The following is a 27234-nucleotide window of genomic DNA, read 5'->3' as shown; positions in this document are numbered from 1 at the left end:
AAAAATAAGTGATTTGGGAAAAGTTACACAACAACTTTGGACTGTGGTTGATGCTAAGACATTATGGACATATTCCCAAAAATGACATATTGTACACACGTTTTTTCCTATTATCCTGTACTAAAATATATATGTATATACAAAAATTAATCACAGCAGCAACAAACATTAGTACACCAGTAGACCAAAACCAGAACCTGTATGCTAGAGGTTACTGGGCTTTGGGGATTTACCCCCCCCCCCCCCCCCCCCCCCCACATACTCACCTGTTTTATGAGAATTTAATACTATTCATGACATAAACAACAGAACTGCCACTTTTTAATATCCACTGCATTTCTTAGTTTCAATCTTTGGGTATCTCAGTGACCTTGAAGAGCCCAGTTCCTTTTGTTTTTGGTAGAAATCCAAGACAGTCAGTCTTACCTTGCAAGTTTTATTTTTGCGGTGCTGAATTAATTATAGGTTGCCCATAGAGGTAGCTTTAAGATGAATGAGAGCACTTACAAATCTACCAAAACTGCACCTCCTGCAATTCAGTTCAACTTCTCTTTTGGCTCTACCTGATAACAAAAACATCAAACCAAAAAGACCTATCAAAACCAATGTATCTAGCACTCATTCCTGACATGAACACAAAGCAGTCATCTTGGCTGCTGCGCAAACAATTCTAAAGAAAACAGAAGTTAGCTTTTAGCTACAATTGAACTCTCCACAGATGCAGAAGGCTGGGCTTTGTAGAAATTATTTCATCAGTGAAAATTACAATGCTAAAAAGCAAATGTAGTAGCCCCCCTTCCTTATTATCATCACCCAATCACCTTGTCACCTACACTGGCATTTAGGTTGCCTCAAGAGCTAGATATATAGTGTAAATGAGGATTAAATTATCAAACTAGTCTGAAGCTGAGAATGTTTTCATTACAGCTGATGAATATATCACTCATGAGGAAATTTTATCAGATGTACACAGTTTCTCACTTTGCTTAAAGAAAAAAAGAGGAAAAAAAAAAGATGGGTGGAATACAGTAACTTCACTACAAAAAGACAGGTAAGTTTTCATAATCCACTTTCATTACCACATTAATAAGGAACTGTCAGCCATAGGTTAGTCCTGAACTTTTTACTTCTGGAAATCACAGGATTTGTTAACCAAATTTTAAAGTGTGTTTAGCAAAAAGCATGCTTCTAAGCAGACCTAACCAGCAGAGAACTGCACAAACCAGTCTTAAGTGGCCCTCTCAAACACTTCCTTCTCTGTTCACAGAGATGTCTGCAAAAAGGCAGAAGCAGTACAGAACAGCTAGACAGGAACATTCCCATTTTTTATTATGAGGTCCATAAAGACAATGTCAGGTATTAATTGCATTATGTCCTTCATGGACAAGCCTAATGTAAAATACCAAATAATGTGATTTGAAATGTAGAGCAATGCAAGCAAGCAAGAGAGCTTAGCTTGCCAGACATGTTTAAGTAACTCAGACTAACAATTGTAAACAACACAAAAATCTGCAAATCAAGATTGGATTATTTTTTCCCTTTGTCTGTTAAATCATAAACCATTTGATAACTCAGACTGACACCCAGTAATCCTACTCAGTCTGGTCTTTATCATACTTTAGGGTTCACCATCAGGAATTGCAAGATGCTTTAGAATTAGAAGAAACCTGAGCATGCACACACTCTCAATTGTAGACCAGACTAACCCTTAAAAAAAAACCCAGATTTCAAGAACCCCTCCCCAAAACACACAATTCTTGCTCAATTGTGTAAGTTTAAGATCTTTGGTTCAGGAAGAGTCAAAAATACAATTTAGCCAGCATAACAGCTTTATTTTGCAGTTTGAGTTATTACACACAATTCCGTAAAAGCCCACAGGAAGAACAGCATGGACACTTCATACTGTCTGGCACTTCCTTAAATTACAGCCAAAATGCAAGGTCTCCAATTGACTCCCAAGGCAAGACAACATCATCTTGCCATTAACAAGAGTCAGGTTCACACTTAAAATACCTAATTAGTTACTTAAAAGGCCACATCTTCAAATCCAATTAGAAATCATTAAATAAGGATTTTGTTTCTTTTGGCATGATAAATTGTCCCATATCCTACAGCCAACAGGCAACGGAACATCATGTTTTCCCAAGACATAAATAACTGCGTCTACTTTATTTCATACACTTAAAAAAAAAAAAAAAAGAAAAAACAGTATCGGAAATCAATTGTTCCCAGGTGTTCAAACAGAATTTTATTTCCTTCATTCATGCTGTTGCATTTCTCCAAAACACAAAAAATATCCAAACTTAGCCCCAAACAAACTTCATATATAGTATCTCGAGGCACATGTTTCCCCATACTTAAAGGGATTTATTTTTCCCCCCACAGGATGCGTATGTTACAACATTGTTGCTATATGAAGTCTATGGCACACTGATTTTTGGGGTGGAAAAAAATAAAATCTGTATTCAGCTGCTACAATATGGCACAAAGTTAGAAGTTAACACCATAACTAAATATTCTGATGCTTTTTGCTGGCTGTTTTGGGGTGCACATAAACAAAAGGCACGCTTTTCCTTTCTCAGATCATCTATGTACTGTACAAGCCTAACTTCCCAGCACTGCACCATGCCTGCTGGCCCAGTGCAAACAAAGATTTAAAGTCAGCATCCAATGCTAGTAGCAGCTCTATATACTTAACCAATGGCTTTAGTTTAGCACGCTACTTCCACTGTGGTGACCACTGATAAGCAGCCAACAGTGTTCCTAAAAAAAAAAATAAAATTACAAAGCCTAAAAAAACCCCCAAAATTAAATTATTTTTATTCACTTACATGTATATTTTCCAAGTGTGTTCACAATGTTCAGAAAGTGCACATTTTCAGAAAGTTTCAGTATTACAAATGTCAATGACCCATATGTTATAGCAGCGCCATGTACAACAGTACTGTTAAAGAACTATCAATGTTTCCGTTACTGACCCTGTTTTGCAAATGTATAATGAAAGTACAAGAATTAGCTCCTAGCTAGAACTTAGTGTCTGTAATGTCTTCTGCAAGGTATTTTCCAATATTTGGATGCAATTCTGTACAGCAGTTAATCTGAAAAACAAGGTTAGTGGTTTCACTTTCTGGCGCTCATTTTTACACAATAAGGATTTTCAAGAATGAATGTGAACTTACAGCACATGAAGAGCCCTCAGCAATAAAAGCTCCACAAACCATTACGACATTGCTAAAAACTTAAACCACTAAGATTTAGTTAATGATTTGTGGATCTTTACAAAATTACTTCTTGCAATTTAACAACAGGTAACATCAATGAAATTGTCATGTATAAAAACAGCTTAGGTCTTCAACACCAATGATCTGAAAAACACATTTAAATACGAATAGTCAGTTCAGACTAGTGCTAAACTTAGCTCTTAAATATAGCTAAATTTGGACTTGAGAGTTTAAATACTCTGTATTTGATGTGCCTAAAAATGTCCATCTTTCAGAAGAGTCTGAAACCCAGCAGTTTCAAGTAAATCTCGAGCAACTGGGTATTTGTGGTTAGTTACCATATATATGTATTATATACTGACTCGAGAAAATTGTGTTAAAAGAAGTACGAGTTGAACCATTGCCTCTGAAGGTTCCTGCTTTGGTTACCTTTAAAAAAAAAAAAAAAATCAGACTGTTACAATAACAGTGCAAGTTTATTATAAAGCCACATGCTTCTCTGTCACTGCTCTCTTATCAGTTGTTTTTTATTATGCCCACTGCCAGCAGTGAACATTCTGCGTGGAAAATCCACCTCCTGCTGTAAAAGTTCTGGCTGAACCAAATGAAGAAAGTATCAGACTCAAATGGCAACACAATATTTCATTTAGTTTGTGTTAAGAATATTTAAAAGCCTTCTCCATGTACAGTCCTTTTGAAACACAAGGCACAAATAGAGTGGATGTTCCAGCAAGAAGTGATTGTCTGAAATTAACAGTCCACAGCAGTCTTCTAGTCCAGCACAATGAAACATTTTTGCTGTTCAATTCTATGCCACGTCTTCTAGATAATCTGCCACGTCACTTAACTGGGAAATAGTAAGGTCTTGCGTGATGCCGTCAAGCTAGGAAATAAAGGGAAGTAAAAAAAAAATAAATCAGAAATCGTGGAAACAGTAAGCATTACTTCTTGTAGTCCATGCATCATCCCATCCTTTTGGCCTCAAGCCTTTTCAGTGAGATTTCATATTCCTTTAGGAGGTGCCCTTGAGATACAGGTAAGACATTCCCATGTGGAATATTAAACCAGTCTCAAATACATTTCATATACCTAGAAATAGACAGCAAATTGTGCTACTGAACAACTGCTGTGAGATCTTTGGTTTGTAATCTGCATTGTATCTAGCTTGGCAGGAATACTAGGTGTAAAAACACAGAACAAATAATGCAATCTAAACATGTATACAAGGAGCCTACGATAATGGCACATTCGTTCATAGAAGGTTAAAAGAAAAAAGACAAGAAGAATGTCAAGAAGAATAATTTTAAAAGAATCATACTTTATCACTGGCGATTGACTCTTCTGTCCCCACAGAAATTTCATCTATTTCTTCACCAATACTGATATCACTTTTTTCTGAGCGATGACTAGTACTAAAGAGAAAGAAAATTATAAATCTTTTCAAACATCCAGGCAATACATTCACTTTCACTGTATACCTCACATTTGATTGGAATTTCGTTTACTAGCAAGTTAAATATGAAGTTATTGAAAACCCCTTAACTGAAGGCTTTATACCTAGCTGCAGCCATGACAGATAAATACCCCTGGGGATTACAACAACACCTTTCACATCATGAAGCTGTTAAGCATTTAGTACTGACTACTCATGATGCTTTATTTTTAATTGAATATTTCAGCATACACTGTACTCATTATCTAATAGCATTAGTCTTAAAACATTAAGTGTGTGGTTCAGAAAAAAACCCCAACAACCAAACACCTTCAAAAAAAGCAACAACTTAATGTCTTAAAGTTAGCACCAGGTTTTTAAGGAACTTATTACCCCCTGCACAAAAGGGATCTGTTGGTTATGGGGGTTGTTTGAATTTTTTTTTAATTTGTTACTACATATATAAAATAACAACCAAGTTTAAAGGAGTTCAGAGATACTGACAGATTCCAGCAATAGTGAGTAGCTAAATATTATGCAATAATTCAAATATGCTAGTGGATATATTTATAATGCATGAACTATTATGGTACTGCAGTACCATCCTTCTCTTACCTGTTGAAGTCATCAGCATACTCGTCATCATCTCCATTTCCTAAGTAATTTTTAAAAAGGTATCAATCAAACCACTTAAGAAATGCCGAAGAATATATTCCTGCATCATAATGCATGGTTTAACAGCCAGCAAAAGTGTGAGTAGACTACACTACTTGTGGAGATTAGGAAAAGAAGATGACTTTATGTTTGTAATTAATAAATCTCAACCTCATTTACACAAACCGCTTTGAAATTGAACATACATTTTCAGGATGTTGTCTACATCGCTGAAGATGAAATCTAAAGAAGTGTCAGCTCTATTTTATGATAGAGCTGATAGTTCTTATATCACATCATCCTCATATTGCTCCTAGAGCTTACAAGGCAGCTTTCAAAAGGTGTGAAGGGCAAGGAAATATGCCACTGAAAAACAGTAAAGACTTGTCTGGCTATTTTTTTCCACAAATATAAACTCCCTCTTTTCTTAGAAACCTAGACAACAGAATTTAGCACTTGATATTAGCAAACATGCAGAGAATGAATCAAGTTTTTGCTGCATGTATAAAATACTAATCCACATACAAGACACTAGTTCTCACTTTTCTGCATTCCTTTGGATCAGATCTTGCTCTTAAATCCAGAAAGTTTTACAGTGGTGTTAAATATACTGAATTCAAATCTTTATTAAAACCTTTTACTTATTTCATTATTTATTTCAGTTTCTCAGACTCGTCTAAGAAGCCAGGACAGAGCTTACAGCTAAAAACATCATAGCTTCCTCAAAGCAGTTACTTGCCCAATTCTAGTGATCCCAGTTTTGCATTCACCAACCGCAGGTCTTTCAAAACAGTGTTTCTATGCAAATCTGTGACAAAACAAAAACATTTCTATCAGAAATTTTACTTCAACTCTTTAATAAGATCCCACTTAAGCATACCCATCAGCCACTTATAAATAGTATTCTTTTATACTAACCCTAAATAATTTTATAGTATTGTATATTCATATTATATCCCGTTTTCAGGTCTGAGCTCCACTAACATTTTAAAATGACAGTAGTAAACAGAGACAATCTCCCAGTATTCAGGATCAGGTTTTACAACATGAAGGCAAATATTCCTAAAGAACTTACATAAATAATGGAAGGTAACAATAGTAAGGAGTAAGTTAACTTCAGTTAAGAAACTGAGCAATAGATTTTTATAATCCTGAAAACTGCTTTATATACACAAAGACACACACATGTAGATGAGAATTTCATGCTTCAAAACAATCATCCCAATAATACATCAAAATTAGCATATGATCACTCCTTGAAAAAAACATAAGCAGAAGGGAGCCACAAATGTAATCCAATTTGCATTCATTACATTAGTAAGAATCTCTCCTACAGTCATCAAAACACAAAATAAGTCAAAACTTACTATCAGGCTCCTTTAGCAAAGGTGCACCAGTCAGGGAGCTTAACCCACTTTTTAAAGGTGGTGCATCAGAAAGGGATGCTAGACCTCCTGCTTTATTAGCTTCAGTTTTCCTAGAACAAACCAAATAAATAAGTACTCGACAGAGCTGTAAGATGTGCAAAATTACTTTCTCTTCTATATTTACTAAACTGTCATAAAATTCGGACAAGGACATTTACAGCAAAAAGAGCAAGGGGAAAGAACTATTTATTCTACAAACCTAGAAACAATAAGCAGTTCACTGTCACAAGTATCAAGCAAGATGTTCAGTCTGAAAGTAACTTTCTCACCTATGCAAAAACTTCTGCCTGCCTTCTTTTACAGGACAGAGATCCTGCACCTTCATCAGAATCACTGCTTTTATCAAGGGGCCTTTCATTATCCCCACATGTAAATGCAGTCAAAAAAAGATAGATTCAGATATAAATTAATATTTAAATTAGTTTGGTTTAGAACTAAAGGAGATTACATCCAACAAAACTATTATCCCTAAGAACAGTCAGCTCACAGAATGAAAATCTCTCAGTTGCAGCAAGATAAATCTCATCATCACATGTTAAAGTTGACTCAGGTACTACCTATTTCATTCACATATTTTAAGTGTTAAGGTCCTTTAATTGCAAGTAAAGGATTAAAAAAACATTATTTAAAAGAGATCAAGACTTCCACATTTAGTATTACCAGAACTGTTTGTTACTGTGATCCCATTCCTACTAGTAATAGGCAAAATTTGAATCATTAATTATATATCACCAAAATATCACATTTATCATCACATATGTAAACACCTCCAAATTTTGAATAATGTGTCAGAGGCCTAAGGGCAATGAAAACCACAGATGTCTCAGTTGTTCATTGCACCAAAGAGATAAGCTGGGGACATTATACAGTTTACATAATGTACCTTAAAGTGATACAGGTTTTTCCTACTTCTGTACATCCAAGAGATCCAAGATTACACTGTGCATTTCAAAGAACAGAATCACAGAAATGCACATTTCCAAGACAAAACATTACAGAACAGATCTAAACACAGTTACAAGCATGAATAATCAAACACCAGATAGTATTCTTGCAGACCTTTGAGACCTGAGGACAAAAATAAGCCTGTATGAAATAGAACTGGTATGTAACCTACCAGCCATAAGTTCTTTCTGGTTTGGGTATAGGATCGTCAAAAAAAGAATCTCCCTCTACATCATCTTCATCAACACCCGGATCACTTTTTTCTTTGGTATTCAAGTCTTTGTTTTCTAATTGAGGATCTAGGTCTGTTTCATTAGGCAGAAAATGAATGCTTCTTTTGCTTCCTTCCCCTGATGAATCACTTGTATCATTTTGAGTGATTTCAGCAGCCTTGAAAGATAAAGAATGAAAAAAGTATTTATGTCCTATAATACTGTGTTAATATAAACATACACAATAAAATATACACCTACCATCACTTTTAAAAATGTTAGCTCAAATTTATTAGTGCTCAGGAATTTATTAGTATCATCAGGACTCACACAAGAGAAAAAAGTTTTACCACATTAGAAAGGAAGTGCTCTTTATTGTTGCTGCCATTAAAAATTTCTGTTCCATCCTCTGAAATGGTTTTGCTACCCAGATCACCTCTAGTACAAAAGCAGACAATTTTAAAAAATGTTGTCCATCAAATAAAGAAATCTACAGACTGATTTGAACATAGGGGAGTTTGGTTTACAGCCTGAAAGTTACATGATACTTTATTAGTGTTATTTTGAAATTCAGCTATAAACAGCTACTATTTACAGCCACTGCCTTAAAAAAAATCAATTTAAACCCATGCAAATTCCTCCAACTTCTATATTAAATGCAATATTAGTTTTAAAGCAGCAAGCATAAGACAATTGCAGTTAATAACACCTTCTCCCTCCAAATACTAAAACCAAAAATGACACAAGCTTGATACTTTGAAAGTACATAACATTCAGTCTTTGTATCATGTCTATGGCTCCATCACACAGATATTCAAGCAGGTGAGAACTGGTCCATATGCTAACTCTTAAGATTAAGTAATACAGCTTAAGTTGTATCTTTATGGCCCAAAGAACAATATTTAAATTTACCTACAAATGGCATTTGCTTTGAATTCATACATTGTAAATCTCTGCTAAAGTTACATAACTGCTTTCAAATTGAAGTGATAGGTTAACCATGGCTAAAGGTTCAAAGAGCAACATGCTTACCTTGGGTTTCAGACTAATGGTGTTAATAAGATAAGTCAGAATGTGGTTTCACACTTGCACTTAAATGCAATTCTTTGCTGCTGCCAAGAGCTGTGGTCTTGGTCTCTCCTAGCACACTCCCTTCTACATTATATATATTTGTTGCCAAGTCACAGTCAGAGCCAGTTTAGCTCACAGGTTTGCTGAAAAACCACCAGAAAACCTTGTTTCAATCAGGAAGTCTAAACTGCTCAGGTTAACTTCCATCTTACTGCAGCTGAGACTGGCTAAAATTTCCTCCTTCTGCATTATTTCTACTCCAAGTATGTTGCGCAGGCAGAATATTTTCCCACCCTGCCTTTGCCAAGGAGAGAGATGGGAAAAGATGTATCCAAGGACTGTAGTCCTATTAAGAGGAGGGTGTAGTTCAACCAACAGCTGTTGCTGTTTGTATGAAGACATCCATAGAGAAACCAATTTTCTCCTGTTTCTGAGATAAACTTATTTTCATGAAGGATTCAGCAATACAGTATGAAAAGCATTTCCAGAACCTGTTCATCTATATCCCACTGCAATAGAATTATGATTTGCTTGCCACAGAGAATGTGTATAAATAATATAAAAAGCTTGATCATAAATTCCAACTTGTTGGAAATTATATTCTACCTACAACCTCATCACATCAGTGTGGGAAAGTGTGGGAAATTAGAGACCACCTTTCCACAGTCCTCCAAAGTTATAACACTAAGGAAACTTTAGGGTAAAATGCAGCTGCTACTTGGAGGATGGGATACAGTTGACATGCATGGAATCTACCCAGTGATAGTTCCCCAGGCAACCCTGCAACCTTGGCATATGTGTCATGGTTTGAGCATGTTTTGAGAGTGTTTTTGTTTAAGGTTTTTTCCAGCCAGGTGGAGGAGGGGAGTCCGGGAGGAAGGAGAGACAGGACACCTGACCCAGGCTAGCCAATGAGGTATTCCATACCATAGCACGTGATGCCCAGGATGGATACTGGGAAGGAGAAAGCTGGAGAGATGAGGCTCTGGAGGAAAATGGAGGAAGGAGCACGCGGTGCTCAGCCGGGCAGGGTGGAGTGAGTTATGGGTCGGTGGCTGGTGGGGTGTTGTATTCTCTTCACTTGTTGTTTGCTGTATCATTATTATTTGTAGTGGTAATGGCAGCGGTGATTCTGTGTTATGCCTTAGCTATTAAACCGTTCTTATCTCAATCCGTGGGGGCTACATTCTTTGGATTTTCCTTCCTAACTCTCCGGGAGTAGGGGGACTTGGTTTAAACCACGACAATATGCTAAGAGAAACTGAATGGAAGGTGGAGCCGAGTGAAGGCCCCAGAGCCAGGCTCTGTTATACTCCTTACAGGAGCAGGAACTTGAAGGCACCATGTACTGACAAACCGCACAGTGGCTGCCAAATAAGGAAACTATATTTCTATTTCTAAAAGCAAAGTGAGAGGATTTATTTTACACTCATCAGTAACACAGTGTGTATGACTAGAGTCACTGAAGCTCCATAGGCATAGAGTTAAAAACTTTAACCCTCTGTTACTATGGAGAAACCTGAACAGGTACAAGGGCCTCCTATAAGGTCACGGTGAACAACACTGACAAAGAACTAATAGCAGGAGAAGAAGGTTTGCCCTTGTGTAGGCAAATTAAGAAACAGAGTTAAAAAATCTCTTATCAGGAAAGACTATCCTTGAAGTCTGGTACAGCACATGGACATCATCAGCATACAGCTTCACGTGTCAGTAAACATGACTAGGATGTCTTGTCAATGAAAAGGATGTAACCTTATGGACATTAACTGACCACTCTATATATTGGTGGGAAGGTTATGGGGAGTTATTAACCTGAAACAAATTGTATAAATATGTGAAAGCAGGAAAGGGAAAGTGGGGAAGACTCCACCATAACTACTGGGATCAGTTGATGGGCTGAACCTCTTCTCCCCCTTAGGGACACTTACTGGGTAAGAACTTCATTATGCATGCTCAGTAACTGACTCATACTAGCTATTATTAATGATTATAGTCTGATTGTATATAGCTTCAAGCTTGTTTTTGCAGACAGTCCTTACCACTGCCAATGCCTGAACCTTAACTTGTCACGATTTTATATTAATAAAGAGTGCTATTCCATAACTGTTAGTGTTAATCCTCGTGAGCTCTAAGTCACCAGCAGTGGGTAACAGCAGTGGATAAAGTGTGGAAAATAACTCAGGGGTTCCCCTTATGCTGCTGGTGTGTTTCCACAAACAAGTCAGTCGAATTGCCCTCTGATTCCGGTTTGGTGAAGGGTTCCTATAACAGGATGCTGACAGACTGGTCAGGCACAGGAGCCTGAGCTTTCCAGGCTACTGGAAAAACGTTTTTCCTCCTCTAGGCATTCTTTTTCTGAGGAAAAGCCATGTAACAAATACTTAGCTCTTCTCATTCTGACCTACCTATGTCAAAACAAGTATGACGATGAAAGGTGGTATATATAAGGGAGAGTGGAATATTTACAACTTCCAACTTATCTTCAGTAGTTCTCAGCTAATCCAGAACCACCCTAAGACAAAAGCAGGGCTCAGGTGTAAAGCAACATTATTATTAGCAGCATTCAGATCTTTTTAGTGGATTTGATTTAAAAGCTTGGGCCAAACAAGAAGTATCTTCTAAAACAGGTCTGAAATTATTCAGATTTCCATTCAAAGGTCAGTTATACAGACTAGCCTACTAGTTTTTAAGATACTATCAACAAGCACAGCAATTAAGTAACTTTACCTTGAAATGAACCTTGCTTTTCAAATTGTATGGTTTTGCATGGCAAAACACTAAAGAACTGGAATAAAATGAAGCAGATCCAGACTGACCTGCAATTTCATTTTCTCTTATCACTCCCTTTCACAAATTAATAAAACTAACAACAAATTGTACACGAAGTTATATTTCTCAATTTTCAGTAGTGACTTGGAAAGCTTGCAAGTTCCTTCCAGTAATTCTGGAAAAAAGCTATTACAACTTTTTATGTATCAGATCACATCACTAATTTGAACAAAATTTACTACTTAATTCAGGTTTGGTGTGCTTAGTTGTTTTTCAGGGGGTTGCTGTTGTTTGTGGAGGGGTTTTGTTGTTGATGCTTTGTTGCCATCCCCCTCTTCTTTTTTTAACTCAATGTGGTGGGTAGCTGGTTTCTGTGGAAGAGTCTTAAGTGATCATGCCCACTTCTGTGCCCTACACTTTCCCATAATTCTCAACCTGTTGGTCAGTTCCAGTCAAATGTAATAGTGCATTAGAGACCTGGAAGATGTTAGTTAACAACAGATTTTGTGCTAACAGGAATCAGAGGAAAACAAAGCCACAGAACCCAACGCAAAGACAGCTGTATCCCAATACCTTATCCCTCCCAAGCAGCAATCAGCCAGCTGCCTGATAAACAGACAAGTTATCTCCAACCGGTCTCACAGAGACTCTGTGTATATATTTCATATATATACACATATACATATATATATATACTGTGTATACATTGTCACCTACCGAATCAGAAAGTCACAGGACTTTGCAGATCATTTAAGTGAATGTCACTGTATCTGAAGTTTCATAGTTCTCTCTTCTATGTCTCATGTATATTATATAGCTTTTTCATTATACCTTAACTATCTTACCTTACTTGGTACTGGGTGTGTACTCGACCTTCCATCAGATGATTTTGATGTGAGGCAGAGGCTATCACTTAGAACTGGAGCCACCTAAGAAGTTTCAGATAAACACTTCTTAAAAACATACTGAATTTTGTCATAATACTACCTAAGAAGAAACAAGGCTACCATCCTCACTCACAGCACACAAACTGTGACACCATGATGCTGTGTTAGGAAGTCTACAACAACTACTAAATTTAAGCTTTCATTGGGGTACTGAATAAGTCTTGGGTGCAGAGAATTTTCTTTCAAGCCACAATCATGACAGAGACTAATCAAATGCAACCAGTTGGATTTCATTTAATTTACAACTTAATTATATATTCCATTAAAATATTACTGTCATTGCCTTCAGGAAGTTTAGTATTTTAATATTTTTAATTAGGCTTTCAGAACAGCTTTAAAGATTTTTAACAAAAATAATTCTATGGTTTTCAGGTCATATTAAAATTAGAAGTATGCCAAAGAAAATACATACAGCTTAAAGTGTTATCAAATCACACTAAAAATATCAAAATAAGCAACAGTTTAGTATCATTTATCTGGGTTCACTCTGTGTTACTATGTCGTAGCAGAATATTAGTCAAGAGTACGAGGGTGGCAGTAAAATAACAGAATAGTCAATCATATTTGTCAACATTTTTTCCTGTAGTTATGTTGAAGGCATAGCTTAATAAAGACTGGAAACGTATACTACAGCAACAGTTAAGTATTCTTCACTATTCAATATTGAAATGAAAATAAAGAGTTATAAGAAAGAAATTACATGTTAACACTACTTACTTCTCCATTGCCTGAAATATTCTTCTGACATTTTCGAACAACCTCCAATAACAGGGGTCCACCCACAGCACCTTCTTCTTCTGTAATTCCCAAATCTCGAGCTAGGTTTTCACGACCATCAAGGCCATTTAGCTGGGGGAAAACAAAAATCACAGCACTGAAATAACTGTCAGAAAACACTACATGTATATTGTAATATAGCTCCTAAAGCTTTTCGATCTTATTTAACACAGCAATACTTTGACTAAACAGTGAATAAGATTTCCTTCCTGTTGTATGTATTTTAAAGTAATGATAGCCTATTACATCATTTACTTCTGATCTGTACATGAACTTATCACAGACCATCCAAAGTTGTTTTAAGTATGGAAGTTTTCATTGTTATCACGCTTCAGGATTTATATGGTCAAGTTTAACCTACTGCATTCAAAGTGGATCTTTGGACACCTAGCCTTTTGTTCAAGTAAATTCACAGATGACAGAGAGCCCCAATTCCTGTGCATATAGAAGTGCACTAGCATAGGTCAAAACTTACTTTCAGTCTCTGTTTCACTTTAAAAAAACACGTGTTTGGGCAGAAGCAGAGATGAAAGTAATTCAGTATCAGCCAAACAAAAAAAGACAGGAAAAAAACACCACTTCTTAAATCTGAAATTCATGTTATAGCAGAAGCAGAATGCTGCAGCACATCCAGGGTGGTTGGCATGACCTCAGAATGGCAATACTGCAAGGGGCACCAGCTCCTCTTGAACTCTTTGTTATTAAAAGATTTATAAATAGAGACAGAGGAACAAATATGATCAAAAACCTCTAGCTCAATACCAGAAGTCCAAAAGCAATCAATTGGGCTACACTATCCCTTCCAACTGAACTATTAAATCACTGTCACATAAATCTGCACAAAGCCCTTTGTTTCACTGAAATTTCTGAGCAGATTTCTAACATAATTTTCATCTAACAATACTAACTTAGTATCATGACATAGTAAAACTATTGGCAAAAAACCACTGCAAAAGTATTCTCTTGTCTATAATACTTTTTGTGAAATCATATAGCAGTAATTTATTAATTAAAAACTAACAACATATCAAGCACTGATTTTGATAAAGGGAATACTCCCTCATATTACCACACATTCCTGAATGCAAGTCTTTGCCAATAAGTACGTTTTACAGATTAAATATGAAAAAAGATTTAGAATAAACACAAGTGAGTGGCTGTAACAAATCTACTATAGCTTCTGTATTCATTGCCACACACTCCAAACAATCAGCATAGCATACAAATAAAACCAGTATATCTTACTGTGCTTGATTCAGGCTGGAAAACAGCTAATGTAAAATCGAGATTGAAGAAATGTAGAAATTCTGCAACAAGACCTGCTACCAAACGACCTAAAAAAGTAATAAGAGTAAAGACACATCAGACAGAAACAGTTCTTACTTCAAAGATTTAACATTAACATGGCTTCAGTATTGAAGTATACTGATTCAACACTCCTACAAGTATTATTTAGACATTCAGCAAACTACCATCACACAGCTAATTTGTATACCAACTCCATAATCTGTAACTCAGTCATCAGTTATTTATTTCAGCAATACTGCAGAAGCATAAATAATGACTGCGTAGAAAAGTCAGGTGTAAGATTATTTTTTCAAACTAATCACCTGGTTCAAAGACATTATTTTAACATTTCTGCTATGCGTGCATTTACTACTGTACCTCTGTAGTGGTTTTCACCGGTTACTGTTTCCATAGGTCCAGAGCAGCCCCAAGTTAGCATAATCATAATTCATCATGAAGTATTAAAGTGCGTTAGTCACCTCACTTAAAAATACAAGTTCAGCAATATTAACTTCAGAAATCATAGATTGAATTCTATTCTGAATGAATAGTAATCATGACATTTGACAGGAACATAAGCATTCTTTGTCATGAAAACTGCACTGTTAATGAAACACTCAAAGATTTAATCCTCTGCTTAATAATCAGGATATTTTGAGAAGTATACTGAATAAAGAACTTACCATCTTTTGTACCTAAAAAAGTTTTCAAGCTTTCATTTACCAGAGGTGCTTTGTTCTGTCAAAAAGAAAAAAACAAACAGGAATTAACATCATCCTTGTGCTGGCAAGAAACTGAAAACCAGAGCAAGTTAGCATTTTGGTGTACACTGTTCCACAATGATGCCTGGCATATGCAAGTCACGTCTTCAAAATCAACTTTAGTTTTAACTCTACTACCTACAAGTAAAAGTTGCAGAGCCATATCTTCATTTAGGCAAATTAGAATTGTCTCAGTTTCTATCATAAAAGATACAGAGGTAGAACAATTTCACCAAAATTCTTAACAGTGTACTGACTTCTATTTACTTAATGATTAAAAAGGTAAGTTAAGCAATTAACTACTTCCCAGACTGCTCCTCTAATATAGTGCCAAGTTTAAGGAAATTCAGTCCCACCTTTTTTCAAAAAAAGGAGAATTTACAAATCATCTTGACAAAGTGTGGACCGTGTTAATTACTGGATCACAAATCTATATAAATGATTATGATATATTATGATAATGTTTTTTTTCTCCCTTGTTAAATTTGCTACCTTCAACTTTTATTTTTAAACAGAGATAAATCAATGTAAGTTGTCAAAATTGTTCAGGGATATTTCAAACCAAATTCTAAATGCCATTCCTAACATATCAAAATATCCTGGGTAAGAACCTAACTTTAAGAAAAAAGGATCTGTTATAGGTGTTTATTACTATAGTCATAAATGCTAACACACACAAGAAAGTACTGTGCGAAAAAAAAAAAAGAAAAAATCTCATGCTTAACATTTAGGTATTCAGACTAGAGATAAGTATTAATATATTTCCAATGTCTCGATAGCATAAAATTAAAATAGGATACATCTAAGCCTTTCGAGGAAAGGGTAAGCCTAGATCAACTGCAGCAAATCTCTCTTCAGCTCTGTTATTCTCCAGATAGTCTGAGGTTGTTCCCTGGGCACTCTATAATATGCTGACACTTCCCACAAGAGATGACACTGCTCTGCTATTACCACTCTTTCACTGTCTTCTTCAGGAATCTTGGGTTAGATTTCTGGAATAGGGAATCTTAAACCATAGAATAACTACTGCCCTTCCTTACTAATGTTACCTGTTTCATTTGTGCCATTTTCTGGCAAGAGCACAACCATCTAACTAGCAGTCAGTTTTTCATTCCTCTCTTCTGAAACAGATAACAGACATAAAATACCCTCTCCTCTCTAGTTATAGAGAATGGAAAGACACAAAAAACATGATAATGCTAGAAGGGGTCACAAAACTTGCTTCTGCATACCTTAGCAGTATTGTTACTTAATCATGCTAGTATAGCATACCCTTAATATTATTATATTGTCAAGGTATCAGTACATAGCCCTTCATTCAAAATTCTTCCTTAAATATAAGCAAATTATCCTGAAGTAAGCCTAGAATATCCTTATGAGAAATACTAAAAACATTACCATACTTGGCAACTTACTACATTAAACTGCTTTCACTATACACTTGTTAAAAAAAAACAAACAAAAAAACCCCTACACTATAATATTTTAAATGTCAAAAGACATTAACCTGGTTTTATCAGCTCCTGATCAGTCAACTAGATATCTTTTATAAAAAGTATTTGATAGAAAAAATATTTAGTTATTCTGGTCAGTCAGACTGAAATAATATAAAACCAGTAGAGACAGTAACTTACAGTTTCACAGAGCTATATAACAATTCCTATTTCTAAACATCAGAAAACACTCTGACAGTCCTGTTATGTGTTCTTTAAGCATCATGCTCTTATGCAGCAATAATTTTCTCTTGTTAATTTCACAAATAAAGTATTAAAGTTAATGTATTTAGTTTTACATGAAGAACTGTCAGGGTGCTGGGTTTTTAATTTATTTTTAAGGCCCTCTTACCTCTACTTTCTCTTGTTCTTCCAGTGCCAAAAAAACCGCTGCTCGCAACTCTGCCTGCCAAATAAAAAACAAAATAAACTGCATTTGCACAAGCACTGTTTTTCCTATGCAAATAGAATGCAAAAAGCCAGCAAGTACCTTAACAGCTGTTTGTTTCTCCTCGAGCAACTTGGCATTGCTTGTAATCTACATCAGAGCAATTAAAACACTTAAGATTACAGACAGTGTGACCTGAGGCTGGAAAGAAGTATTCAGTCTGAGAACAACAAGGGGTTAGCAGAAGGAGTGTTTGATGCAAGACTTCCTAAATTATTTCTTCATACACAAAAAAAAAAATCCAAATTAGCTACATTATCTCCTATTAGTTTCTTCTGAGAGTTAAAAATCCAGCTCTTTCAGGCAGCTTTGAAACACCTACCTTTCATTTACAATTCTTTCAGGAAACATGAACAAATAGCTTATGATAATACATTTTTTAAAGTTAATGTTAAGATATACAAATCCATGCAATTTCTTGTCAGTTCACACCCAAAGAAACCGAATTTCTCAAAGAAAACTACAAGACAGCATGATTCCAGTCAAATACTCTTGTAGTGAGGTTTTACCTAACTAATTTTAATATCTTAAGCATCAGGATTCTTCTGAGTACTATTTTGAATGTTTAAGCTTAAGCCTAAACCTAAATCTGGCCTATTTTTTTAATATTTTTTATTTTTTAAACACTACAATTTCTCTACTTCTTCCTTTGAACATATCAAACGGACAACACACATTACATTTGATGAAGTAGTTTGCCACTTTAATCAACTCTTAATCTGACATTTTGAAGCAGCCAGTAGATAACACTGCCATAATGAAATATAAATAGCAGTGCTACTCTCTGACAGGTTTCTCAAGAGCAAAGAAAGCAAGCTTTTAAAGAAAGATTTATTTCCATAACTAAGAACTGTATGACGAGTGTCTGGATTTTCTCACATATATTATGAAAGGTAACTAAACACAGATTACCCTGTGACTGTTTCCTCCCACTCCTGTGCTGGGGTGCAGTATTCCACCAGCAAATCCTCTTACAACCCATTAATTTAAACATTATCTTACAAAATCAGTTTACACAGAGCTTTCTAACCAATAACTAACAACTTGAGTATTTAGTCTTATGTCAGTATGAAAAGTTTCAGATTATTGCAATGATCACTCCTTTCCACTGATGCAACTGAAACCAAGTATATTTACATATAAAGAAAAACAACAAAGCATTTGTGAAACAGACTGGCTATTACAACTGTGCAAAATAAGACACCAGCCATGACATGTGGGTAGGGGTAAACCCCCTTAAGTGTCTGGATCATGAGACAGTAGAACAAAGCTGTCTGAAAGTGGTTGCATCACTAATCCAGGGTCTGACTGAGATAGCAGAACAATACCACAATTATCATTGCTTTTCACATAACTGTGATTATTTGCCTGCTCCACTCCTCTAAGTCCAACCCAGCAGCTTTTAAATACTGATTGAGGTGCTTTTCTCCCACTTCTCATTATTTAATGACATGTTGTCAATTTCTCCCAGATATTGCCATTCCCCAGAATAGCAGGCTTACCTTCATACATAGGTAGGTAGCATGTCCCTTGAGTTCTCTTTTATTAAGGCATTTTTCTTTTATTGTGCTAAAACACACCTGTCAAGCACTTAAACAAGACAGCTTATAGTCCTATGGCAAAACTTGAGACAGTGTTTTCCAATAGGAAAACACTAGGGACTTAAAGCATGTAAACACATCAGTAACCAAGACGATCTAATAGGCACTAAGCACAGACTGTGGATAGGGTTTATCCTTGCCCACTGGTCTCCTTTGCATAGGTATCCAATTCATTTGCAAACATCCCCAACATCCCAACACCTTCCAAAAAAATCTCAGTGAAATTTTTCCTACCAAACTTTACTCATATGTTTTATTCCTGAAGCAGTATTTTAGATGAACAAGCAATGGCTTCACAACACTGATATCAATATGCCATGGAATACTAGATAAAAAAGTGGGTCACTTTAATTTCATGGAATGCTTTGCACAACACAGTTTAGCATAACATTGTGTGCCAGTTGACAAAGCCTTGCTGTTCATTTCATGCATCTCTCAACACCGTTTCTACAAACCCCTGGAGTCCTGCAGCTTTTACAGAGGAACCTGTGCATATACAAGCAAATATCTCTTGTGTATGTAAAATTTACCAGCACATGGACACAGGCCTGCACAATTTTCAGCATCTCTACTTCCTATAATGTCATATACGTCAGTCATTTTGGAGCACAGGAAGTAGAGATGCTGAAAGTTGTGCAGCCATGTAAGAAATATAATCTGGTAAGTAGGATGCAGTTTGTACTTTTCAAAGTCAATTGCTAGCTTGCCTTAAGGCTACTTTATACCATACTGGCTTCTACACACTTTCAGCATTGACTGATGGCTTGGGTTTGCGATCGAAAATTTGGGAAGGGCTTTACCCATGCTTACTACAAGCACGATGACCAAGGGGTATGCAAAACCAGTTGGAAAAAAAGGCAGCTTAGGCAACCAGGAAGTGGCCAACCAGGACTAACATCTGCTGGGCAATCACTAGTGACCCAAGCCGTGGGCTGCCTGCATGCAAGGTTGGATCTGCAGCTTCCTGCATCTGCTGATTTGACCCTCGCATGTCCATACAGACAAGAGTAAGCCCTTCCAGCCTGTGTAGTGGATTTTTTAGGTGAGGGCAGCATGTGCAGAACTGGCCCCACTCTTTACACCTGAGGTTTAAGTGCCACAGCCGAGTGAGCTAGGATGGTGACAGCAAAGTTCTCGGGTCATAGGTTTTATGAGTGCCCTTCTCTTAGATGGAAGACCTTACAAGGCTGGACGAGCTTCAACATTACAGAATAGTGAAGACTACAGTAAATATATTCACACAAAACTCAAGCTGGGAACAACAGTACAAAAGCTTGCATACAACACAAAGACAAAAATTTAAAAACTACAGCTCACGTGGTCAATATGATCTAATTGGCTTATGATTTTTTTAATTATTACCGTATTATTACTTTATTTTTATTAGTTAATACTATGTAAGATTAACAGGTGCCCAAAAGGCCTATTTGACATTCAGCTACAAAAAAGGTCTCCATACTCAAAACACAGTTACATGCAATAGAATCTTCATCTACCTACAGAGTTTAAACAAGGATTATCCATTTGAAATGCAAGAATGGTATATTTTTAATTCCTTGCTGAAAAGTACGACAAGCAGCCCAAAATCCAGTGGTATAAATCAAATTATACATGCAGAGATGCTCCCACTTCCACTACCCATTCCAGCTATTGAGCTGTTCCTCAAATATCAGCAGTGATCACTCACCTCTTCAAGGATTAAAATATTACACTGCAGATAAATACCACCATCCTTGACCTGAAATCCAAACTTCATTTCTCCTTTAGTTTGGAAGGGAACGCAGCACTTTTTAAGCTTCTGTAATTGTATGGCTTTTTGCTATACACAGTAATTATTGCTGAAGGCTTCTTTCTAACTTGAACAAGAATTCATGGAACCAATTTTCACATCCTTTCTCTCACAAGCTCAGGCTACACCACAGTCTTGGAAGTAGCGTGTCTACCATAACATTCTCTTACATAATTTTTTTAACATGGCATTATTTGTTCCCTGTAGGCAGGCAGCATCCCCCTAGAGTTTCCAGATTTAGCCTCCAAGACACAGCTCAAGCAACCCACGCACAAGAACGTTTAAACAGCAACCCTCAAGAACTCATGCCTGGAATTTTCAACAGGGCCTTTTCGTATCGAAACAGGGAGAAACTCGGTCCACCGTGTCCCACACCACCCGGCGGTCAAACGCTTCCAACGGATTTGGCAGCAAGAAAGCTCCTGCGGCCACACGGTATCTACGAGGGCGAAACCACAAAGCCGGGCGCCGGGCTGCCTGCGGCGGCCTAGAACTGCTTTTCCTCTCCCCACCCGAGTGAACCTGCGAGTCCCGGGGCCGCGGGCAGTCCTCCTGCGGCGGCCAGGCCTCGGGCCCTCGCCTCCGCGTCCCGCGTGTACCAGCTCCAGCACGTGAGGCAGGCGCTGGACGCGGCTCCGCCGAACCCCAGGCCGGGAAAAGCAGGCGCCAGCGCCAGGCCGCGACGCTGAGACAGGGCCCAGCCGGCAACCCCAGCTGGAAAGGGCAGCGAGAGGGGACGAAACCCGTGAAGCCTCAGAGCCCCACAAGCAACCCCACGGGGCCGTTAACCGCCTCCAGCACCATCCAGGGCTCCCTCCTCTCCACTGAGCCACAAGTGTGCGAACGAGAGGTTCTCCTTCCCCCACCTTGATCTTATTGAGCACGCCGCTGCTCTCCAGCGTCTGCACCAGGAGGTCCCGCAGCTCCGTGTCCTCCTCCGTCGCCGCGGCAGCCATCTTGTTTCTCCCTGACAACCGCCCAAACCGCGCTAGCGGGAGCACGGGCCCGGCAGATTCGCCTCCGCTCCCGGCCGCGGCACCGACTCAGTGGCGGGCCCGAAGAAACGACGGGTCGGCCGCAAGTTTCCGCGTCGGTTGCGAAGAGGATGCGGAGCAACCGTAGCCACTCACGGCCTCTGCTATCCACAGCGCCGGGAAACTGCGGCTGCCAACAAGCAGCATGACCACCGGTGCCCCGAAGGGCGGGCGGGAAGTTTAAAGCGTTAACGGCTGAACGGCCGAGCCGGTCGCCCCAGGAGCTGCTGCTTGGCCCCTCCCTTCCTATAAGCGGGAGGGGAAGGGCACCGAAATGGGTTTAAGAAGTGAACAGCCTCCTCTCAGTAGTGAGGAGATTATTGTACTTGGCCTTTGATGAGCGGCAGGCCGCGGGCGCTGTCTCTACATTTCGCCGTTCACAAGGCCAGTGGCGTTGAGTAGTATTTAAAAGGACTTCTCGAGTCCTTGTTTTATAATAAGCATGTTGGTTATGTTAGATGTGTAGGGTGGTGCCGTCGGTGTACAAGCAATTAACGTTATTGTGCCTTAAAAAAGTTACAAAGCTTAGTTGCAGTGCTGAGTTTCATAGAATCATATAATGGTTAGGGTTGGAAGAGATCCTAAAGTTCATCTTGTTCCAACCCCCCTGCCACAGGCAGGGACACCTTCCACTAGACCAGGTTGTTCAAAGTTCCTTCCAACCTGGCCTTGAACACGCTAGGGATGGGGTAGCCACAGCTTCTCTGGGCAACCTGTGCCAGTGCCTCAGCACCCTCACAGGGAAGAATTTCTTCAAACTTTTTTTTTCTTTTCTTTTTTTTTTTTTCTTCTTTCCCCCAAGCTGAACTTTCTATGCTTTTTCTTGGAAAAAACTCACATGTATGGTAAAGACTTTCAGAAGCTGCAACTGTTCAGAGTGATCAAGTAAGCTCCCAGCTGGAGTAAAACTGTGCTGGAAGCTGGTTTTCAGAAACGCGGTAGGTGGCACTGATCCTCCAGTGATGCCCGAAAGACTCCACCCTGAAGAGGCAGGTGTCGTTCGTGCCGCCCTGCTTCTAATGACTCCACGAGAGGTACTCAGCGATGTCTGACCCGCTTCTATAACCACTCACAGGACAGAGCACTGCATTCTGAAGTCCTGAAGTCTGGAAAGATTAGCAGTCCGTTCTTCAGTCCAAAGTCGTTTTAATGTAAACCGACAACACTGCACTCTAAGTAAGCCAGTAATAGTTTTCCAAAACCCCATAAGAAAGAGGTTGCCCAGAGAAGCTGTGGCTGCCCCATCCCTGCAGTGTTCAAGGCCAGGCTGGATGAGGCTTTGTGCAACCTGATCTAGTGGAAGGTGTTCATGCACATGGCAGCAGAATTGGGAACAGATGATGCTTGAGGTTTCTTTCAACCCAAACCATTCTATGATTTTATGACAAATGCAGAAACATAATGGCTGGTATTACAGTCATGTTTATTTGTAAAAAATTAATGGACAGACAAAACCCACTTGACAAAATACTTGATAGAAATTGCAAAGCAAAGGAAAAAAATCAGTATGCTTAGAAAATACTTTATAATTTGTAAAATTCATTTGAGCATTTCAGTAACAGTTGCTTTCTGCTCACAAGTATCTTAGAGTATTTAAAATCCAGTCTACAGATAACCCTTTGAGCTCTGCAAAATACCAGAGTATTACTTAGCTCATCACCTAGAGGGCAGCAAAGCATTTTAACAGTCCAACTTCCTATGCAGCACATAATGTACTATCTCAAACTGTTTCATGTTTGAAGGAAATGTTATTTTAAATGTACATAATTCCCAAATCTACCTTTATGGAAATCAAATTCATTGCAAAACGTAAACCAAAATTATCTTTACTGTTTGTACATCAATGTAAATGTGACTAACATGTTATCACAGAAAGAAAAAAAGTTGTTTTTTTTTATGAGAAACAGTATAGCTTTAAAAAGATTATATAAAATTAACACTGCATTATTAAGAAAAAAAAAGCAGTTGTGGCATTGCTACAGCCTCTTAACACAATTTAAATCAAATTTAAGCTTTCAAAATTGTGCGTGGACCAAGTCTATTGACTTAAAATTGGGACATGGGAATATTCTGTACATTCCAAAATTTGTGCATCTGCTCACAGTGTTGTAAATGTCTTACTAACACAAAATTAAGAATAAAGTCTAGCTAGACTTGTTTGTTGTATTTGTGCAGCGAGAATAATCAAAGCAAAACACCCTGTGTTAGGGAGACAAAATTTGAAAGTCTCTATATTGACTCTTAAGTCCCAATCTAAATGCAATCTGCTTGAAGTTGGAAAAATATATTCTGAAGTGTTTCCTGTAATATCTTTAAAAAGATGGATCATGCCAACTTCATTTTGGGTTGGGTTTTGTTTGTGGTTTTTTGTTTGGTTTTTTTTTCAAGCAACACATTTCGCATATAAAGATATAAAGTCCAAGATGCATCTACATTTGTTCAGAACTTTTTGAGGATAATGTTATTTTCATGAAAAATTTAAAAGAAACTTCTCAAATGTTCAGACATTCCCACCAGTTTCTAGTTACAGCATCATGAGTGTTAATAGTGAGAGATCAGGAGAGGAAAGTCAGTATTGGAATAAAAGATCATAGTAATTTTAATGAGAAATTCCCACAATTAGGTCTATTATTTTTCACTGCAATGCTTCTCCGATTTAGGAGAGCAACTTGTTCTCAAAAGTAATTATGTTGAGTATTAAAAATAGAGTTTAAGTCTAAGCAATTGAGGCTCTCGCTCAGGAAAGCACTTCAGTACTTTTTAGTTTTATCTCAATTCAGAAAAGTATTCTAAACTTATTGGTATGTTTTTCTGTCCTAGGATTTGAGTGTGTGCAAATGCATGGAGCCCTGTGGAGACAGTGTTCTCACAGGAAAATGAATATTTGGTACATGAGCTCTGAATAACTCCAAGGGATACAGCAAGGCCATGGGAGGCCCGAGGAAGCCTAAGCAAGCAAGATAAGAAGAAGCTGTAATTCACTGAGTTATGAGAACTGTGGACTGTTGGCAAGCGTTCGAGGTCAAGTTCTCACACCTGTGCTTAACCAATTATATGTTAGTCACTAAGGGTCTTCAAGACAAGTATCCAATCATGATATGCCAAATTGCTGTAGGTGTGTGTAAGCAATAGTATATAAGGAGTTAATGCTTTGCAATAAATGGTTTTTTGTCTGATCATATTGGTCTCTGACTGAGTCCTTTCCGCGGCAGAGCCCCATCCCCATAATGATGGAAACGGCCTGACTTTTGAGCTGACAGCCTGTTCACCAGAAGAATGGCTACAGATCTCATATCTGAGCGAGGACGTTGCTACACTTCAGGAAAAGTCAAAGAACCCAACAGCTTCCATAGCATCTATGCAGATATTCATTCTAGCAATTTCTTGTCCTTTCATTATGAATTATAAGGTAAATTCTTTCTGTCTTACTCCTAATAAACAGTCTCTTATGTTGCAAGTCCACCAACGTCAGTGAAGACTATCAGTGGAACGTAAAACTGAACAAAGTTCCTAAACATTTCTTTTCATAAAACCAAATGTCAGAACATAGAAGAAATACTAAATTCCAGGCAGTAACTACTAAATGAAGTCTTGGCACCACTTTACATCTTACAAAATTTGGTATTTACATATGCTTGTCAATAATCCCCAGTATTCTGAGTTGTATCAAGATGGCCTATCTGCCAACTATTAATGAAAGATGAATTCATGTTTGTTTCATAAATGATTATTTGAGAAAGCAATCTTGTTATGAATGGTTTTATTCTTCAAACAGGTTGCAACAACAGCTGTTCACATTACTGAAGTAATGAACTTCTTATGAGCAGAACACTTTCTAATCTTAACATAAAAAGGTTGAAGAGCCTGAAAGTAGAAATCGACTTTCTCACTATAGGTGTCAGTATCTGCATCCCACATGTTTAATTTAAAATTATTGATTTTTTAACTGTTTTGTTTCCAGTACATAGTTAAATATTAAATGGTAGGTCTTAAGGAGATAGTCAATGTAGCTCTACCTTTATTGTATGCCTCAAAATCATTCTCTTTAATAATAGCCTCTATTAACATTCACTATTTTGTAATGATATCACAACATAAAAATACAGCTTCCTTGTCCCAATACCACATGAGCCTACAGTGTTTTAGAGTAGCTTTGGATGTCTCTTTAAAACCACCTTAATAGAAAACTTGTGCATGGGCTTAGTTTTCACCAAAGTGCAAAGTGTTAGTTTGGCAGCTCCAGAGTGCAAATCCCTATTGGTCTTCACAACAAGATTGGTCTTCACAAACTGAAGCACAAGACCTCCCCAGATAGACTGCACGTGCAGTACAGCCCACTTTTTTCATCCCTAGTTTGTAGGCGAAGACAAAATCTGAGGCTTAAAGAACAACTCGGTGCCCATGTCTACTGACTCTCCATGGGTAGTGCCAATGACTGCAGTGCTAGATGGAGCAGGGATGCCCTCAGCAGAAGGAGGAGGAGCAGTACTGAATACAAGGGTCTGGAAAGCGTCACTATTTTCAGCTCTTCAGCAACAATTCTGAAACTTTTGATACCTCTCAGACACTGTCAGAAACAACAGCAGATGGATCACTCATTCCATCCAGCACGACATTTTCATTTTTCCACAGAAAGGTGGGCAGATATTAGATTCATCTCATCATCTTTCTTACCGTGTAAATGTGTAAATATAAGTAACAGGTTTTACAAGTGAATAATACTGTAACTTTGAACAAAGGCCTTATTATACAGACTGTAATTAATCTGTTCCAAACAAATGTTATTTTGCTTGTGGAAGTAAATCTGCCTACATATTTCACAACAGTGTTAATGGAGGGTGGTGATGACATACCTCCCCTAGTCTAAAGCCATACAATCGTAATTAATAATCATGCTTTGTATTTATGATTCATGCACCAGCAAAGAGGGGTTGGAATATGTTCCCTGGTTTACCATAGCACTGAGAAAACACTGAATGAAGTCCAGCCTGAGATATGTATGACTCATCCCTTTGGGTTCCTTCATCCTCAGAAGCTTCCTATTGTTTACAAATGTGACTGTTAGCATTTCAAACTTCCCTCATTATTTTGGAGAAGTACATCACAGACCTGTATGTCAGCATTCCTCTGTATCCCTTACTGGGCTTGCTTTAATCTACAGTCTATTTGCTATTTAAGTATACTACTTAAGAACATGAAGCATCCTCACTGCACTCCAGAACACCTTTGCACTGCACAGATTTTTGGTAGGATATCCAAATAATTAAACCTAGAATATGCTAAAGGGAAACCAACCAAAACGTTAGGACTAAAACCACGCATGTAAATGCTCTCCTCCACGGTGACCCGACGCACAGAGGCTCCCC

The 27234-nt window shown here is 37.7% G+C and overlaps 1 protein-coding gene across 1 annotated transcript; it reads right to left on the bottom strand.

The window, feature by feature from the left end:
* Positions 1-1811: 1811 nt before the first annotated feature.
* On the bottom strand, positions 1812-22056 carry CEP43 (centrosomal protein 43). Its single transcript, XM_005148609.3, has 12 exons — positions 21701-22056; positions 17349-17402; positions 15426-15480; positions 14701-14789; positions 13396-13527; positions 12577-12660; positions 7852-8069; positions 6675-6784; positions 6047-6115; positions 5269-5308; positions 4540-4633; positions 1812-4104 (listed from the first exon to the last, which is right to left on the bottom strand). The coding sequence occupies exons 1-12, from the start codon at positions 21788-21790 to the stop codon at positions 4030-4032; spliced, it is 1110 nt and encodes a 369-aa protein (XP_005148666.1). The 5' UTR covers positions 21791-22056; the 3' UTR covers positions 1812-4029.
* Between the last annotated feature and the right edge of the window lie 5178 nt (positions 22057-27234).

This window comes from Melopsittacus undulatus, chromosome 3 (genome assembly GCF_012275295.1).
Source record: "Melopsittacus undulatus isolate bMelUnd1 chromosome 3, bMelUnd1.mat.Z, whole genome shotgun sequence".
In the NCBI taxonomy this organism is placed as follows: Eukaryota; Metazoa; Chordata; class Aves; order Psittaciformes; family Psittaculidae; genus Melopsittacus; species Melopsittacus undulatus.
This window is presented reverse-complemented; position numbering and strand designations above follow the sequence as displayed.

Excerpts from the sequence above, each read along its gene's own strand:
- CEP43 (XM_005148609.3), bottom strand. The coding sequence starts at position 21,790 with ATGGCTGCCGCGGCGACGGAGGAGGACACGGAGCTGCGGGACCTCCTG. Across the intron at positions 14,790-15,425 it reads TTTTTTAGGTACAAAAGATG|GTCGTTTGGTAGCAGGTCTT; the intron begins GTAAGTTCTTTA and ends TTACTTTTTTAG. Across the intron at positions 6,116-6,674 it reads TTTGCTAAAGGAGCCTGATA|ATTTGCATAGAAACACTGTT; the intron begins GTAAGTTTTGAC and ends GTTTTGTCACAG.